A 14,707-nucleotide genomic window follows, 5' to 3' on the forward strand; every position below is an offset into this window, starting at 1 on the left:
AGGATCTCTTTCAAGTGCTGAGGAACAAAGACGTCTCCTTAAGGACTAAGGTGCACCTGACACAAGCCATGATGTTTTAAATTGCCTCATATGCATGTGAGAGCTGGACAATGAATAAGGAAGACTGAAGAAGAATTGATGCTTTTGAGTTGTGGTGCTGGCAAAGAATGCTGAGAGGCTGAGAGTACCATGGACTGCTAAAAGAACTAACAGATCTGACCTGGAGGAAGAGCAGCTGGAATGCTCCTTGGAAGTGAAAATGGCCAGACTTTGTCACACCTACTTTGGTCATGTTGTCAGAAGGGACCATTTCCTAGAGAAGGATGTCATGCTTGGCAAGGTGGAGAGTTGACGAAAGAGAGGAAGGCCCTCAACAAGATGGATTGACACGGTGGCTGCGGCGATGGGCTCAAGTACAGCAAGGATCACAGAGCTGGGGCCGGACCAGGCAGCGTTTTGTTCTGCTGTGCATAGGGTCGCTGTGAGTCAGAGGTGACTCTACGGCACCTAACAACAACAGCTTCCATGGATGCTGATTTCTGACTCAAGTAAAATGAAATCACTGACAACTTCAATTTCTTCTTCATTTGTCATGATGTTGCTCACTGGTCCAGCTGTAAGGATTTTCGTTTTCTTCACGTTCAGGTATAATCCATACTGCAAGTTGCAGTCTTTAACCTTCATCATAATTACCTCAAATCATCTTCATTTCTGGGAAGCAAGGTTGTATCATCTGCATATTGCAGGCTGGGGATGAGCTTTTCTCCAGTCCTGATGCAGGGCTCCTGTTCATACAGTCCAGCTTCTCAGATTATTTGTTCTGCGTACAGATTGAATTAAAAAAAAAAAAAGTGAAAAGATACAGACGTATCGTACACCCTCTGTTTCTGAACCATGCCGTATGTCCTTGTTCAATCTGAGTGACTGCCTGCTGGTCCATGTACAGGTTCCGCACGAGCACAATGAAGTATTCTGGAATTCCCAGTCTTCTTAATGTTATCCACGGTTGGTGATGACCCCCACAGGGAATCCACATTGACTGTGTGGATGTGCAAGCACATAGGTATTCTCAGCCTGTGTCCACTTAGAGGGCCTAGAAGCCATCACACCCCTGCAGCTATAAGCACTGTGCTGCAGTGAATTGTCCGGGTGGCTTTTCTAGCCACAGCCTTTGTGACTCCCTCCAGATGACTGGGTGGGACCATGCAAACAAGGTGTGTAGAATTCTAACGTGAGGATGGTTAGTTCTGTCACTCTGTCAGGCTTAAAATGAGCCTTCCTAGAGGCAGAAAAGGGGAGTCTCACTGCCAGCAAGAAAGAAGAGCCAGAGGTGAAGTGGATGGAGTGCTGCGTCCTTGGACCCGAGATCCCTGCGCTGGACCTCCTTGGCTGAAGAGACGCCTGGCTGAGAGACAGCAGCAGAGGAACCAAGAGGTAGGAGACAGAGCAGCAGGCTTTCTGGCCCAGGGAGTGAGAAAGCTGAGTACCTCTGGGCAGGATGCTTGCTAGAGGAGTGGGGTACATGTAGGTGTACCTATCAGAAGAGCTAAAAGAGCTTTTAACACTTGACCAAGCACAGGCCAGGCTGAGAGGCCAAGGGCCAGAGAGGTGAGCCTGAAGGCATAGCAGAAGGGAGACTGTCCTAGTCAAAGAATTGTATCCTGAGTACGTTCCTGAACCTGAATTGTAAGCTCTGGTGGCATAGTGCCTAAGGCATTTGACTGCTAACCCAAAGGCTGGCGGTTCAAACCCACCAGCCACTCCTCGGAAGGAAGGTTGGGCAATCTACTTCCGTAGTGATACTGCCTCAGAAACCCTAGGAGGGGTCACTATGAGTCGGATCCAACTCGACAGCAGTGAGTTTGGTTTCTGATACTTCTCTAATAAACCCCATAACCATGAGTACTGTTTGTGAGTTCTGTGTGGCCACTGCAACGAATTATCAAACCTAGCACAGAAACAGTGAGTGCCGTAGGCAGGACAGCTGGTGTCAGAAGTGTAAAAGGCTGGAGGGTGGCGGCCTGTCTGGCCTCTCAGGAGTAGCCTTGGGGATTCTGCCTTTCTCTCGTGAAGTTAGAGGAGGTCAGAAGGTGCTGACTCCCTGACCTGTTTGCAAGCACCAAGGGCCCCAACTCCTGGTTTGTAAATACCACCCTCTACTCAAAGGAACCAGGACTATTTGAAGAAGTGACTGATTATATGTGAAGTGCAGGAAGAGTATAAAACAAGCCTGGGACACCTTGTGCTGGAGAATAAGGAAAAATGCAGAGAATCGTGAAGAGATAACAAAAGGATTCAGGAGTCAACTCACAGGGGCTCTCACTGACCAAATCAGAGACAACACAAACATCAAAACAAATAAGAGGAACAGAACACTACTCGTAAGTAAAATAGAAATCCATGAGTCCAGACTGATAAAAATAAATGAATGAGTAAAAGATAAATGGAGAAGGGAAATCTCTCCCTCACAGAATGCTAGCTAATACACAGAATAAATAATGGAAGTAAAAAAAAAAGTTACTATTGATAATGACCACAGTGATTCAGGTAAAGTCATCCCTGGAGGTTAAGATTGGTGGGAGGAGGTCTGATGAAGAACAAGATTATTAATAGTGTAATCGGGGACTGTCTCCCTATAAAATACTAATAGATTTACAAATAAAAAAACAGTGGCTTTATTATGGTGGAGAAACCTGGCAGACAGCCCCAGAGCCAGGGATCAACAGGAACATCACCAGTGGTGGGATGGCTGGAATCCTGTGTCTGCTTGAAAGCTCTGTGTCAGGAAGAGCTGAGCACCACTGTTGTGGTCTGCCTGCCAGGGGAACAGCACCTGAGCCTGGCTCTGGAGGATCATTGGAAGGGACCCCGAACGGAAGATCTGTGCCTTTTAATAAAGGCTGTTGAGGACAGGAAACATCTAGAGCCTAAGTGTGTAGAACTCTAATGTGAGGATGGTTAGTTTTGTCACTCTGTCAGGCTTAAAATGAGCCTTCCGGCGTGGAGGTGTGACCTTGGACAGGACTGTTTTTGTTGGGCGCCAATGAGTCAATTCTGAGCCCTAGCAAGCCCCTGTGAGAGAATGCCTCATGGGGCTTTCTGGGCTCTTCTCTTTATGAAGCAGACTGCTAGAGCTTTCTTCCACAAAGCTTCTGGGAGGTGGGTGGTGTTGAACCCAGCCTTTAAGTTAGCAGCCCAGCACTTCACTGTTGGGGCACAAGGGAAAGGGGACATTGGTGAGGCAGTGGTGCTCTAAACAGGGGCTGTGGACTGAACCTGTGTCCTCTCAATGTTGATGTTCTGACCTCCTCTGGACAGTGGTTATGCAGGACAGCGGCCGTTGTGGGGAATGCACACTGGAGACTGGGGTGACGAGGCACCATGTCTACATCTCACTTTCCAACCGTTCAGACACACATCCACCACAACAGGGATGTGCACGTCTCTGTGCGTTTATGACCAGGGGGGTGTGAGGATACAAATGTGACATGTTAACTGCAGAACCTGGGAGCCGGGGTGCAAAAGTGTCCTGGGCCATTCTGGTGACTTCTGTGCAAGTGTGAAATAACCTCAGGATGAGTGCTTTTCAAGATAGATGCTTTCTTCTACAGGCCCCCAAGCACTGCCCAGGGCATGCAAGGTCCTGCCACTCCAGCTTTCCACCGCGGGACCTGCCCTCTGCTCTTCCGGTGCATCCTGGGCCTTGGGCGCCTTCCTGGGCAACATCGGCCCATCACCCGGTCAAGGTTCCCTCGCAGTCCCCGTCATGTCCAGGGGCGCACGACATTCGTCGGGCGACCCCTCCACCGACCCGCGCTCCACGTGGGTTGCGGTGATGCGCTGTCGTCACGAGGGGCCAAGGCCGCGGGCCTGGGCCTGGACGGGCGTCGTACCTTACTGTAGCCGCTCCGGGGCGCCTCCAAGGCCGCAGGGCCGCGGCCTAACTTGGGGTGCACCCGTCTGTTGTGGGGGCCGCCAGTGTGGCAGCCTCGCCTGCCCGACTCAGCTTTCCCGCGCCCGAACATTGTCGCCTCACCGTGACTAAGCGCCACGTCGCGGTCGGCCCCGTCGCACCGTGACTCGGCGCCACGGCGCGGGAGGCCTCGTCTCACCGTGACTCGGCGCCACCGCGCTGGCGGACCCCGAGCGAGGGCTCCGAGAAGCCGCCGGATTGTTCCAGGAACGGGGCGGAGCGTCGGGCCGCTGCGGGACGGGATTGGCCGGCTGCCCGACGCGTCATCGGAATGCGCCGGGAATGACACGGCCGCGGCGGCGCGCTGACGAGACAGTTTGGGAATAAATGGACGGACACTGCTACCTACGAGATGCTGCACCTTCCTGTGGGTTCGGCCGCGCCTTGGCCTCCGCCCGGCTACCGGGTCCTGTCTGCCGTCTCCCTCCTCCTTTTTGCCTGGCTCACAGGGACTGGCACGGACAAGGGAAACTCGGTTTTCCGTCTCTGCCTTCCGCTCGCCTTCCCAGCTGTCCGTGCTGCGCCGCCAGCCAGGTACGGGGCTGGGCCGGGACCGGGGAAGAGCCGAGGGCATGTTGAAGGCGTCTTAAAGCAGATTCAGGTGTTAACGGCGATCGTGAGCCTCTTAAGCCCAACGACATGCATCCTTGCTCTTCTCTCGGGTCCCGGCCTCCTACGTATGGGGCATTCATGTCACGGCAAAGGGATCCGCTGGCTGTCGAGGACAAAGGCACTTCGGGGTTGACATCAGATGCTGGTCAGTCCCTTGAACACAGGGTTCCAGGACGTCTGCTCTGTCGGGCCGTGCGCTGTGCCTTTCTGGTTCAGCGGTGGGCAGAACCGACCTGGTCCCTGCCCTCCCCGAAGCTCTGAGTGAAGTCATGTAGCTGCAAGCTGGGAGTAGGCGCGGGAAACAACGGCAGGCTCCTTGGAGGGCAGAAGATGTGTGACCTACAGGGGTGGCGGAGAGGGCTCAGAAAGGTCCTAAACGGAGACGTGAGCGGGGAGGAGTGGATGCTGGCTGCGGGAAGAGCGTGGTGGCGGAGGGCTCCCAGCAGAGGGGGGAGCTGATGGGAAGGTTCCCAAAAGGCCCTTGGACTTAAATTCTGGGAGGAGGAAGAGTTTGGAGAGGTTTGGTGAGCACCAGGTAATGGAGGGCCTCGGAGTTAAGTCCAGTAATTCACCAGTAGGCTACCTGTTTTTCATGATGAGTTAACTGCTTGCTGGTCTCCCTGAGGGAGCCGTGGTGGTACCATGGTTAAAGAGCTCAACTGCTAATAGAAAGGTCTGTGGCTTGAACCCACCAACTAGTGGATGGGAGAAAGGTGTGCTTCCGTGAAGATTGACAGCCTTGGAGACCCTGTGGGCAGTTCCACTCTGTCCTCTAGGGACGCTGTGGGTCAGAATGGACTCCACGGCAGTGGGTGTGGTTTGGGCTTTGCTTCCATGAAGACTGACAGCCTTGGAGACCCTGTGGGGCAGTTCCACTCTGTCCTCTAGGGGCGCTGTGGGTCAGAATTGACTCCACAGTAGTGGATGTGGTTTGGGCTTTGCTTCCATGAAGATTGGCAGCCTTGGAAACCCTGTGGGGCAGTTCCACTCTGTCCTCTAGGGGCGCTGTGAGTGGGAATCAACTCCACGGCAGTGGGTGTGGTTTAGGTTGGCCTCCCTGACCAGCTGTAGGTTACTGTCACTGTTGCATGGGAGCAGTGAAGGCAAGTAAAGCTGAGCGCCTGTGGGAGTTAAAGCAGTGATGGGGAAATCTCTGTGGGCAGTGCGGTCCCTTGCTGTGATTGGGTGCCTGGTAACAGGCCCTGTTGTAGATATGAACAAGCACCTCTAATGGGGGATGGTGCGTTTAAGTTCCCTGTGGCAGCTGTGTAGCTAGAACGCAGGAAGCCCCAGCCAGCACAAGGTGAATGGGGTCTCCTGAAGACCCAACCTGTCCTGAGCTACACACAGAGAATTAAATGGACCGAGAAACTGTCTGTCTCAGGGAGTTGCCTCCGAGTGGCCGTGAAGCTGGGACTTGTGCTACAGGATGTGTTTTCCTCTTTGCTGAAAGGCGGCAGGATGGGTGGTGCTTCCAGGACGTCTCGTGGTCGAAGCCCCGGGGAGTGCTTGTTTATGCGTTTGCGGGGACGTGTAAGTCCCAGTGGCTGAGATCCACAGTCATTGCTTTCCTCCCGCTGTGCTCGTTCTTGCAGGTGACATTGAACTCTGCTAGCCACGTCTTGAACACCTCTCTCCAATGGAGTTCCCTGATTTAGGAAAGCACTGTTCGGAAAACACGTGCAAGCAGCTGGGTGAGCAGCTCTGAGGGAGCTCAGTGGGAAACAAGGGCGGTGTTGGCCATTGTGTGTGGTGCGGGGGCAGCTGCCCCACTGATGGTGTGCTATGTCCGCCTCCCTGCCTTCCGGGACCGGGCACCTGGCACAAGGCCCAGGCTCTGCTCAGTAACGCAGTGAGCACCCACCTAACGCCAGGTGCTGGGCCACCGGGCAGGGCTGAAGGGACAGCAGCATGCCCCTGAAATAGGTGCAATTCCACGTGGGGTGAGACACGTTTCAAAACAATAGCTAAAGCACAATGCATGTGTGGTGTTTGTGTTGTGAAATTCATGACCCTGAGTGCTTCTCCTCTCACCTTTGGTGCCTCCAGGATGTGTCCACCTGACACTTGGGAAGCTCCGAATCTGGGGGCCCCCTCTTGATGTGACCTGCAGTCCTCTTGTCCTAGTTTTTAAACCTTTGTCTGTTTTGTTTTCTTCCCCTCGTTATTGTTCAGATTTTCTTCCACTTACGTGTGATGCGTGCAAACAGGATTTCTGTAAGGACCACTTTACGTTGGCTGCACACAGATGTCCCTTTGCATTCAGAAAGGTAAGTCCTTTCACTCCGTTCAGAAGATGCTGGTCTTCACTCTCAAGCACTGTGCTGTCCAGTAGCATAGACACAGCTGTGGGGGCTGTTTAAACTGATGATAAGGATGTCAAATGAAACGTTCAGTTTTGTGGTGACTGGCTTCAGGTGTCAGGTGGCCACGTGTGGACAGTGACCGCCCTCCTGGGCAGCCTAGGCCTAGAACGTTCCATCCTCACAGGAAGTGCTGTCGGCCAGCATGGTTCCACAGCGACTAAGGCTTTCATTTCCTGTGGGCTGTAGGAACTCCTGCAGTCAGTCTGTGTCACCTGACCTTCTCTGCTCTTCTTTACACGTTAAGACTTGGTTTCTTGGATTCACTGCTCCCAGGCCAAGCACAGCACTCTCCCTGGGTTCAGGGAATGGCCTAGCCCTTGCCGTGGACTCGGACCTGCTTACTCACCCTGCTGGCTCTGCAGCCCTGACTCATCGTCCGATGATTCAGATGGAATGTACTGGACACTGGTAACCAGCCCTAAGAAGGCAAACCCACTAAGTGCAAAGGTCTCAGGCTTTGTTCCTGACCTTCCAGTGGCCTGGCCTGTCTGCCTTGTCTCTCTGACAGCCCCCAGATGGGTTCAATCCTTGGCACCTTCCCGTGCAGCCCTTTGGTTTGTGCTGGCCAGCCTGTGGTACTCAACTTTTTCTAGCCACGGTTGGGGGTGTGGGGCATGTGGTGCCAGTTACCCAGTTTGCCTGGAGACTATATCACCCATGTCCTTAGCAAGAGCTAATTGAGGAACACAAAAAGTGGCTGATTCTTCATCAGCCGACTGGCCAGCGGAGGGGTGTCCCCTGGTGGCCCTCTCCTCCCTGCCTCAGGACTGATTCATTAGCGGGTTGGCCAGTGGAGGGGCGCCCCCTGGTGGCCCTCCCTGCCCCACAACTAGGTGCTGGACTTGCACCATGGTGGCTGCTCCTCATCTCCATCATCAGCATTTCCTAGTCCCTGGCCTGGGCTGCAAAAGGAGTTCAGGTGGCACCGTGCGTAAGGCATTTGGCTGCTAACCAGAAGGCCAGTGGTTCAAACCCATTAGCTGCTCTGCAGGAGGAAGATCTATCTCCGTAGAGATGTACAGACTCAGAAACCCAGTGGGGGTTCCCGTGAGGCAGAATCGACTCGATGGCAGTGGGTTTTTTTGGTGGCCCTCAGCTACAGGTTGACACTCTGAGGCCCCGAGCCTGGGATTGGGGTCGGCCCGGGAGTGGCCAGTGCAGCTGCCTCGCTCCCTGAAGGCCCCACCAGCGAGTTTTCACCAGGTGTTAGCCACACTGGAAATTTGCATAAGGACCGGAAAGGCCACTGGCAATGGTGGGGGGCTGGCTGATCTCAGGCTGGTGTGTTCCTGTTGTCTCCCTGGGGTGGTATGGGAGGACGCCATTTTCCTGAGCGGACCCTGTCTTCACCAGGCCTGTTGACTGGCCGTCTTCGGGTTCCTGCTGTGGTTTCTTGACTGCCGTTGCACCTCCACTCGGTTTAACCTGGGGCAGCTCAGTGCCCTTTCTCATGGCTGTCAGAGCGGTGCCCTGCGAACAGCACAGCCCTTTCCTGGCGGTGGCGCTTCACCCCCTGACTCTGGAACACTGCCTTGCATTGTGTGTGTGTAGGACATCCAGGTCCCAGTGTGTCCGCTCTGTAACAGCCCTGTCCCGGTGAAGAAGGGGGAGCTGCCTGATGTGGTGGTGGGAGAACACATGGACCAGGACTGCAGACACAACGCTGGGAGGAGTCGCGAGAAGGTGAGCGCAAGGTCGCACAACTCTGCCTCGGAGACACAGACCAGTGTCCTCTACGTGACACACGGAGGTCCTCCTGTGCTGGGAGCTGCACAGCCCGTCCCAGCATCAGGGACCTGGATGGGGCTCTGCTTCGTGTGGAGGAAGCGACCTGTTTTCTGTCACATGAGGGCCCAGCCCAGTTCTCCAGCGCTGTCCTGTCAGCATGTGTTTGCTTGCTGAGCTCCTCCTGGGAGAGGCCAGAAGGCCTGGGCTTGGTGCACTCGGTCTCCGACATGGAGAGCATCAGGGTTTGTGTCTGAGTTGGACGTCCGATGGTTTAGAGTCAAGCATGTGAGGGACAGCATGGACGCCTGTGCCTGCAGGCGACCACCTCCAGCTCCTCGTGGTTTTGCTTGGTTGTCTTTTGGGGTCTGAGATGCATTCTGTCTCGAGCTTGTCTTGTCCACCCTTGGCCTTCAGACTCTCACAGTGACTACAGTGTCAGCCGAGGCCAGAGCTCATGCCCCACGACAGAATCATGCCCAGGTCTCCCCACCTTCCCTGTCCCCTCCTGTCTCTAGCACTGTTCTCCTGCCCACTGCCTGCACTGGGCCTCCCTGGGCCCTGGAGCTTCTGCGTGACTCGCTCAACTTCTCTCCTGCCATGGGCCCCCTTCCTTGAATTGCTGACCCTCCCAGCCCCCGAGCCTGCCCACAGTCACACTCCGGTCTCTCCCGTCACCCAGAATCACTGCCCGTCCTCATGCCGCTCCTTGGGCTCTCTCCATTCTTCACCCTGGGCGCCCCTGCCTTGCAGACGCTCGCTCTCTGCCACGTCTGTAGGATCTGGAGGGAGCAGGGCCGGTTCATGGGTCAGGTCTTCACCTTCACTAGGCATCCAAGGAGCCTGAGCTGGGACCAGTGTTACATGTTGCTGTTGGTTGCATGTGGTGGTTGGTTCTGTCCCTGTGGACCGCAGGTCTCTAGGCCTCTCGGGCTGCTCCACAGTTGCCCCCCCCAGAGCCTCCCTGTTGACCTCAGGCTCTGGGGGAGCTGTACCCCATCCACACCCCCAAACTCGCACATGGGCGTTGTTGGCTTTTTAAGGGCTCTTCTTGTTCGGAATGAGCATCAGTCGGCTGCCAGCCGTGGACCCTTCACCAGGACCCAGGAAGGCCTGCTGTGGGGCTTCAGCGGGAGGGAGGGACTCGAGGGCCCTTGGTCCCCACCCAGAACCCTGTCCAAGCAGCCGTCCTCCAAGCTGCCTTCGCAGCCCTGCTTCCTCTCCTCCACCTCCCCTCCAGCACGAGTCCCCGCTCTCTGCTCCCCACTCCATGCAGATGACGTCAGCGCCCCGGTGCTTGCCATGTCCCTTGTATCCCCACACTGCTTTCTGGGACCCTGGCTTCTGCTGGGTGGTCACTCACAGCAGGCAGCACCCTTCTGTCTTTGTCCGGGAGCCTCTCTTGCTTCACAGAGAGCCAGATCTTCCTGGGCACCCCCACCCTGACTGGGGAGGGTGGGATATAGGCGTGTGCCCGCCCCACTGCCCTTTGTGGGTCTGCGTGTGCTAGCTCACTGCTGTTGGCCCGGCTCCCTCCTAGGTCCTGCCAGCATTTTCTCAGGATCTGCTTCCAGGGCCCCAGCTTAATACATTGCCTTCACATTGGTCACTTCTCAGCATTCGTCCCTAGCTAGTGCTCATCACTGCCTGACACTCGCACGTGGAGTGACTCCTACTCACCTGCATCCCATGCAGCTCAGCCTTCTCGCTGAAACGAAACCAATGTGGTAGTGAGCGCGTGTAACGTTTGTTTTCACAGATTTTTACATACCGGTGCTCAAAGGAAGGATGCAAGAGAAAAGAGATGCTACAGGTGGCCTGTGACGAGTGTCACGGCAGCTTCTGCCTCCGGCACAGACACCCTCTGGACCACGGCTGCCAGCGGGGAGGCCACCCCCCCAGCAGAGCCGGGTGAGAACGTGATGCCTAGGGCTGACTTAAGGTGTACGGAGATCGCTTCCACCCCGGGGCGGGCGGGGGAGCAGCTCCGAGTGTCACCCCCACCGAGCTCCTGATGAGGGACATCTCAGGGCTGGATGGGCACTGTGTAAGACATCCAGGCTTCTGGCCAGGTACGGGCTCGGGGCTGGATAAGCACACTCAAGTTTGCAGACAGCATTGCCCTGTGATCCCTCTGCCTAGCTGGGTAGTGGGAGGGCAGGGTATACTTAGAAAGGAAGTGGCTCAGGAGGCCTGGTGGGCTGAAGACTGAATGAGGATTCAGGTGATGCTGGCAAGTGGCCCAGTGACGGTGGGAGTCCAGAGGGATGACCGTGGTGGCTTGGCTATGATTTGGGTGAAGGCTGACAGAGGAAATGGGCTTTCTGTTAAGGAAGTCATCCACAGTCTGTTTCTTGACATTGGTTTTGATCCCTACAAGGAAGCAGCTGTCTCCACTTCCTCCCTGTCCCCCTTTTCCTTCCTCCTCCTCTCCTGTCCCCGGGCATGTGCTGTCCTTTCATTTCACGTGGTTGACTGTTTTAGGGGTGGGCATACCTCCCTGGTGGAAATGTTCACCCCACAGGTCTGTCTGTCATTTGGCTGACAGTTGGGCACCAGGGGGTGGAGTGGCATCTAGGGTTACTGACCAAGAGTGCCTTTGTCATATTAACGGACTGCCTTGCACGTGCCGCCGGGTAAAACCAGAAGCTAAACTTTTTAATGGTGTTTCATTGCCCCTGGTGTTGTCCCTTCCCGAGCCGGTACCAGGGGACCCAGCTGTGGAATCAGTGACTGGCTTTGTTGGTGGGCAGGTGCAGGGGGAACGGATGGTACTCACCTGGCATTCCCACAGGTGTTCAGTTCCAGGAGCTCCTGCGCCCAAGCCCTCAGGGGCGCTGAATACACTCTCCCCCGGCTGGCTGGCGCAGCGACTCAGGTATTGCAGTGGGCACAGGGGTTAGCAGTTCTCTGCTCTTAGTAAGTTGCCAAGTCCTTGGAGTGTGACGCGTTGCTGACCATGCATGTGCTGGTGGTGTGTGACCTCGTCGTGAGGAAGTTACCATCGGGAGCCCCAAACACCTGATGCGTTTCACTCCTGCATGAGCTCGGCTGGCGGGAGCATCTCATAGCTGCTTTCTGAACGGTCGGCTGCGTGACTTGAGCCAGCCTGCGGAACCGGTGAAGCTTGTGTTCTCTTCCAGGTGGAAAGTAAGGCGATGACGCTGCTGGTACCTGATCCTCACGCGTGTCACCTCCTCGTAGGCGGCTGTAACTCTGGGCCACTTTCACGCTGTAGTGCTTTCCTACTTCCCACGGCAAACCGTCGGGATTCTACAAAAACCATTCCAAGAAAACCTGGCAAAAGAGTTTGTATGGATGAGCCAAAGGGTGTGGAGTGATAGTCTAAGGTGGGCTAACCTGAAATGACACCACCTTCCCAAAACAATAACATAAAAATAAACAAAGCAGCTCAAAGAACAAGGGTCTGCCCGGCAGGAGGATGTCCAGGTCATGTGTCGTGGGTCAGGGACCCTGCCTGGTTGGGGCTCTGTCTTCAGCATGTGGTTCCATAGTGGCTGTGGCCAGCTGAGCCCAGGAAGGGACAGTGAGAGACATGGCTGCTCATTAGACCTGGTCTGGAGGTGGCCCATGGACACACCGCTGGAGAGAATGTGTCCTGGGACTGAGGGCCTGGAGTTTCTTTTGAAAGGAGAAGAGGTGTGTGTCTGCCACGGCACCATTGTCAGCCAGCACCAGTGTCGCTTGGTCCCGGCCAGAACCTCAGCTCCAGGAGAAACACCACCAAACGCCAGCTGCTGAAGATGAGGCCCGGGCTGTCTCCACACCAGAAGCTGCTATGGCAGGGAGGGTCTTGACTGTGGGTTATGTGGGGGGAGGGCCACACAGGTGGCACTCCACATCCCGTCACCTGAGTCGGAAACAGGACACATGTGGTACCCTGGCACTGCTTCTGGCCTGGCTTGACTTCACGCAGCAATGAGCAGGTTCCATGAGCCCTGACAGCACACATGGTGGTGTTGGATTTATACTGACAGGTGCCACCCACATCCAAGAGGGTCTCCGTTTCCCCAGCTGTTGGGGTGCAGTGAGCCTAAGTGGTCCTGCCATACCTTCCAGACATCTCCCTGGGACAGTACTGTACCTGGACCAACAAACACAACCGCTTTTTTCTGGCTTCGTATCTGCATGGAACTGTGGCAGCTCCATCCCATTCTGTCACTAGGCTCTTAATACTGTCTCTACCCTGTGTCTTGCCTAGTGCTGTCCTAGACCAGTGGTTCCCAACCTCGCATGGGCATCAGAATCACTGGGGCCCAGCCCGGAGCTCTGATCTTGTAGGTCTGGGGGTTCTGAGGATCTGCACAAGTCCCAGGTGAAGCTGACGCTGCTGACACAGGGACCACACTGGACAGTGGCTTGTGTGCTGTGTGGCCCAGTGTGATGGCTGCTGGCCACACATGCATGGAGCCCATGCAACCCTCATGCAACCGAGGAGCTGCATTCTAAACTTTATTTAAATAAAAATTGTAAAAGCAGCATGTGATCCAGGTGGTAGAAAGGTGCCAAGAATGGAACATGAGTGTGCTAGTCTTGTTTCAGTAGTAATTTTATGAAATCTTAACACAGACCGAGTTTCTGATGAAAATTAAGAATCCAGATTGAGGTTTACAGCACACTGTATGTAGGAGACATAATGCCATAAGAATTAAAATATTTCATTAAAAAATATTGTTACATGATAATATTTTAGATACTATAGTAATAAAGTGAATCTCACCTTTTTTTTCCCCGTCTATTACTGTGGCTACTAGACCTAAACCCAAACCCACTGCTATGGAGTCGATTCCAACTTACAATGACCCGAGAGGACAGAGCAGAACTGCCCCACTGGGTTTCCAAGGCTGTCAGTCTTTACCAAAGCGGACGGCCTCATCTTTCTTCTTTGGAGTGGCTGGTGGTGGGTTCAGACCTCTGACCTTTTGGTTAGCAGCCCAATGTTTTAACCACTGTGCCACCGGACACTAAATAGTGGCTTTGTTCTGGAGTGCTGGGGAGTGAGGCTCTGATCCGGCCTTTCCCTCTCACACCTGAGATTGACAGCCTTGGAGACCCTGTGGGGCAGTTCCCCTCTGTCCGCTAGGAACGCTGTGGGTCAGAATGGCTTATAAGGACCTATGTTTATAAATTAGGAGCTCTGGTAGTGTAGTGCCTAAGGCACCTGACTGCTAACCAGAAGAATGGCGGTTCAAACCCACCAGCCACTCCTCGGAAGGCAGATGGGGCAACCTACTCTGTAGTGATGTTGTTATGTGCCGTCGAGTCAGCCCTGACTCATAGCGACCCCTCCTTGGGTTTCCAAGGCAGTATCACTACGGAAGTAGGATTGCCCAACCTTCCTTCCGAGGAGTGGCTGGTGGGTTTGAACCGCCAGCCTTCTGGTTAGCAGTCAAGTGCTTTAGCCACTATGCTACCAGAGATACTGCCTCGGAAACCCAAGGAAGGGTCGCTATATGAGTAGGGTCCGACTCGAGGGCACATACCAACCACCACCACCACCATTCCTTGCTGCTTTTCCCTTACTTTGTCATCATTCCCCGCCAGCGGGAGTAGTTCTCATCCTTGGCTGCACGCGTACAGCAGATTGGCCGTATTCTTTCTGCCTCTCTGCTGCTGTTGCTCACTGCACAGAAGAGAACATCCATACTTTAATTTTGATAGAAGGTGCCACGCTTCATCCAAAAAGTCATCCCGATTTCCTGCCCATCGATTTCCGGACACCCAGCTTAGCATGACCTTTGCATGTGTCCAGGGTCGGGGGTCATTTCCTGAGCTGTTGGGGTGCTTTACTGGGAGTGCTGAGCGGTAGGTGGTAGAAAGGGCTTGGGAGGTGAAAAGCTTGGAATTAGGTGAGGCCCTGGCCATGTCCATGTGTTGGGTGTAGTTCCTATAGAGTGGCAGGCGGGGAGTGGACCCGAAGATGCTTTCAACCCAGAAGCCCAGCCAGTAGCTGCCCGTGTGTGACAGAGTGGAGCAGCGCTCCCAGTGGCTGGCTTTGGCGGGGGCAGGT

At 54.8% G+C, this 14,707-nt stretch overlaps 1 protein-coding gene across 1 annotated transcript; it reads left to right on the plus strand.

Moving 5' to 3' along the window:
• The first annotated feature begins 6,224 nt into the window (after positions 1-6,224).
• ZFAND2A (zinc finger AN1-type containing 2A) lies at positions 6,225-11,838 on the plus strand. Its single transcript, XM_042781032.1, has 6 exons — positions 6,225-6,279; positions 6,761-6,855; positions 8,503-8,634; positions 10,436-10,587; positions 11,471-11,554; positions 11,820-11,838. The coding sequence occupies exons 1-6, from the start codon at positions 6,225-6,227 to the stop codon at positions 11,836-11,838; spliced, it is 537 nt and encodes a 178-aa protein (XP_042636966.1).
• The last annotated feature ends 2,869 nt before the right edge of the window (positions 11,839-14,707 follow it).

Source organism: Orycteropus afer, unplaced genomic scaffold (assembly GCF_000298275.1).
Source record: "Orycteropus afer afer isolate SDZICR_OR568_19922 unplaced genomic scaffold, OryAfe1.0 scaffold00006, whole genome shotgun sequence".
NCBI lineage: Eukaryota > Metazoa > Chordata > Mammalia > Tubulidentata > Orycteropodidae > Orycteropus > Orycteropus afer.

Bases quoted from the DNA above. Each gene is read 5' to 3' on its own strand.
- ZFAND2A (XM_042781032.1), top strand. From the start codon at position 6,225: ATGGAGTTCCCTGATTTAGGAAAGCACTGTTCGGAAAACACGTGCAAG. The intron at 6,856-8,502 runs GTAAGTCCTTTC...GTGTGTGTGTAG, and splicing joins GTCCCTTTGCATTCAGAAAG to GACATCCAGGTCCCAGTGTG. The intron at 8,635-10,435 runs GTGAGCGCAAGG...TTGTTTTCACAG, and splicing joins CTGGGAGGAGTCGCGAGAAG to ATTTTTACATACCGGTGCTC.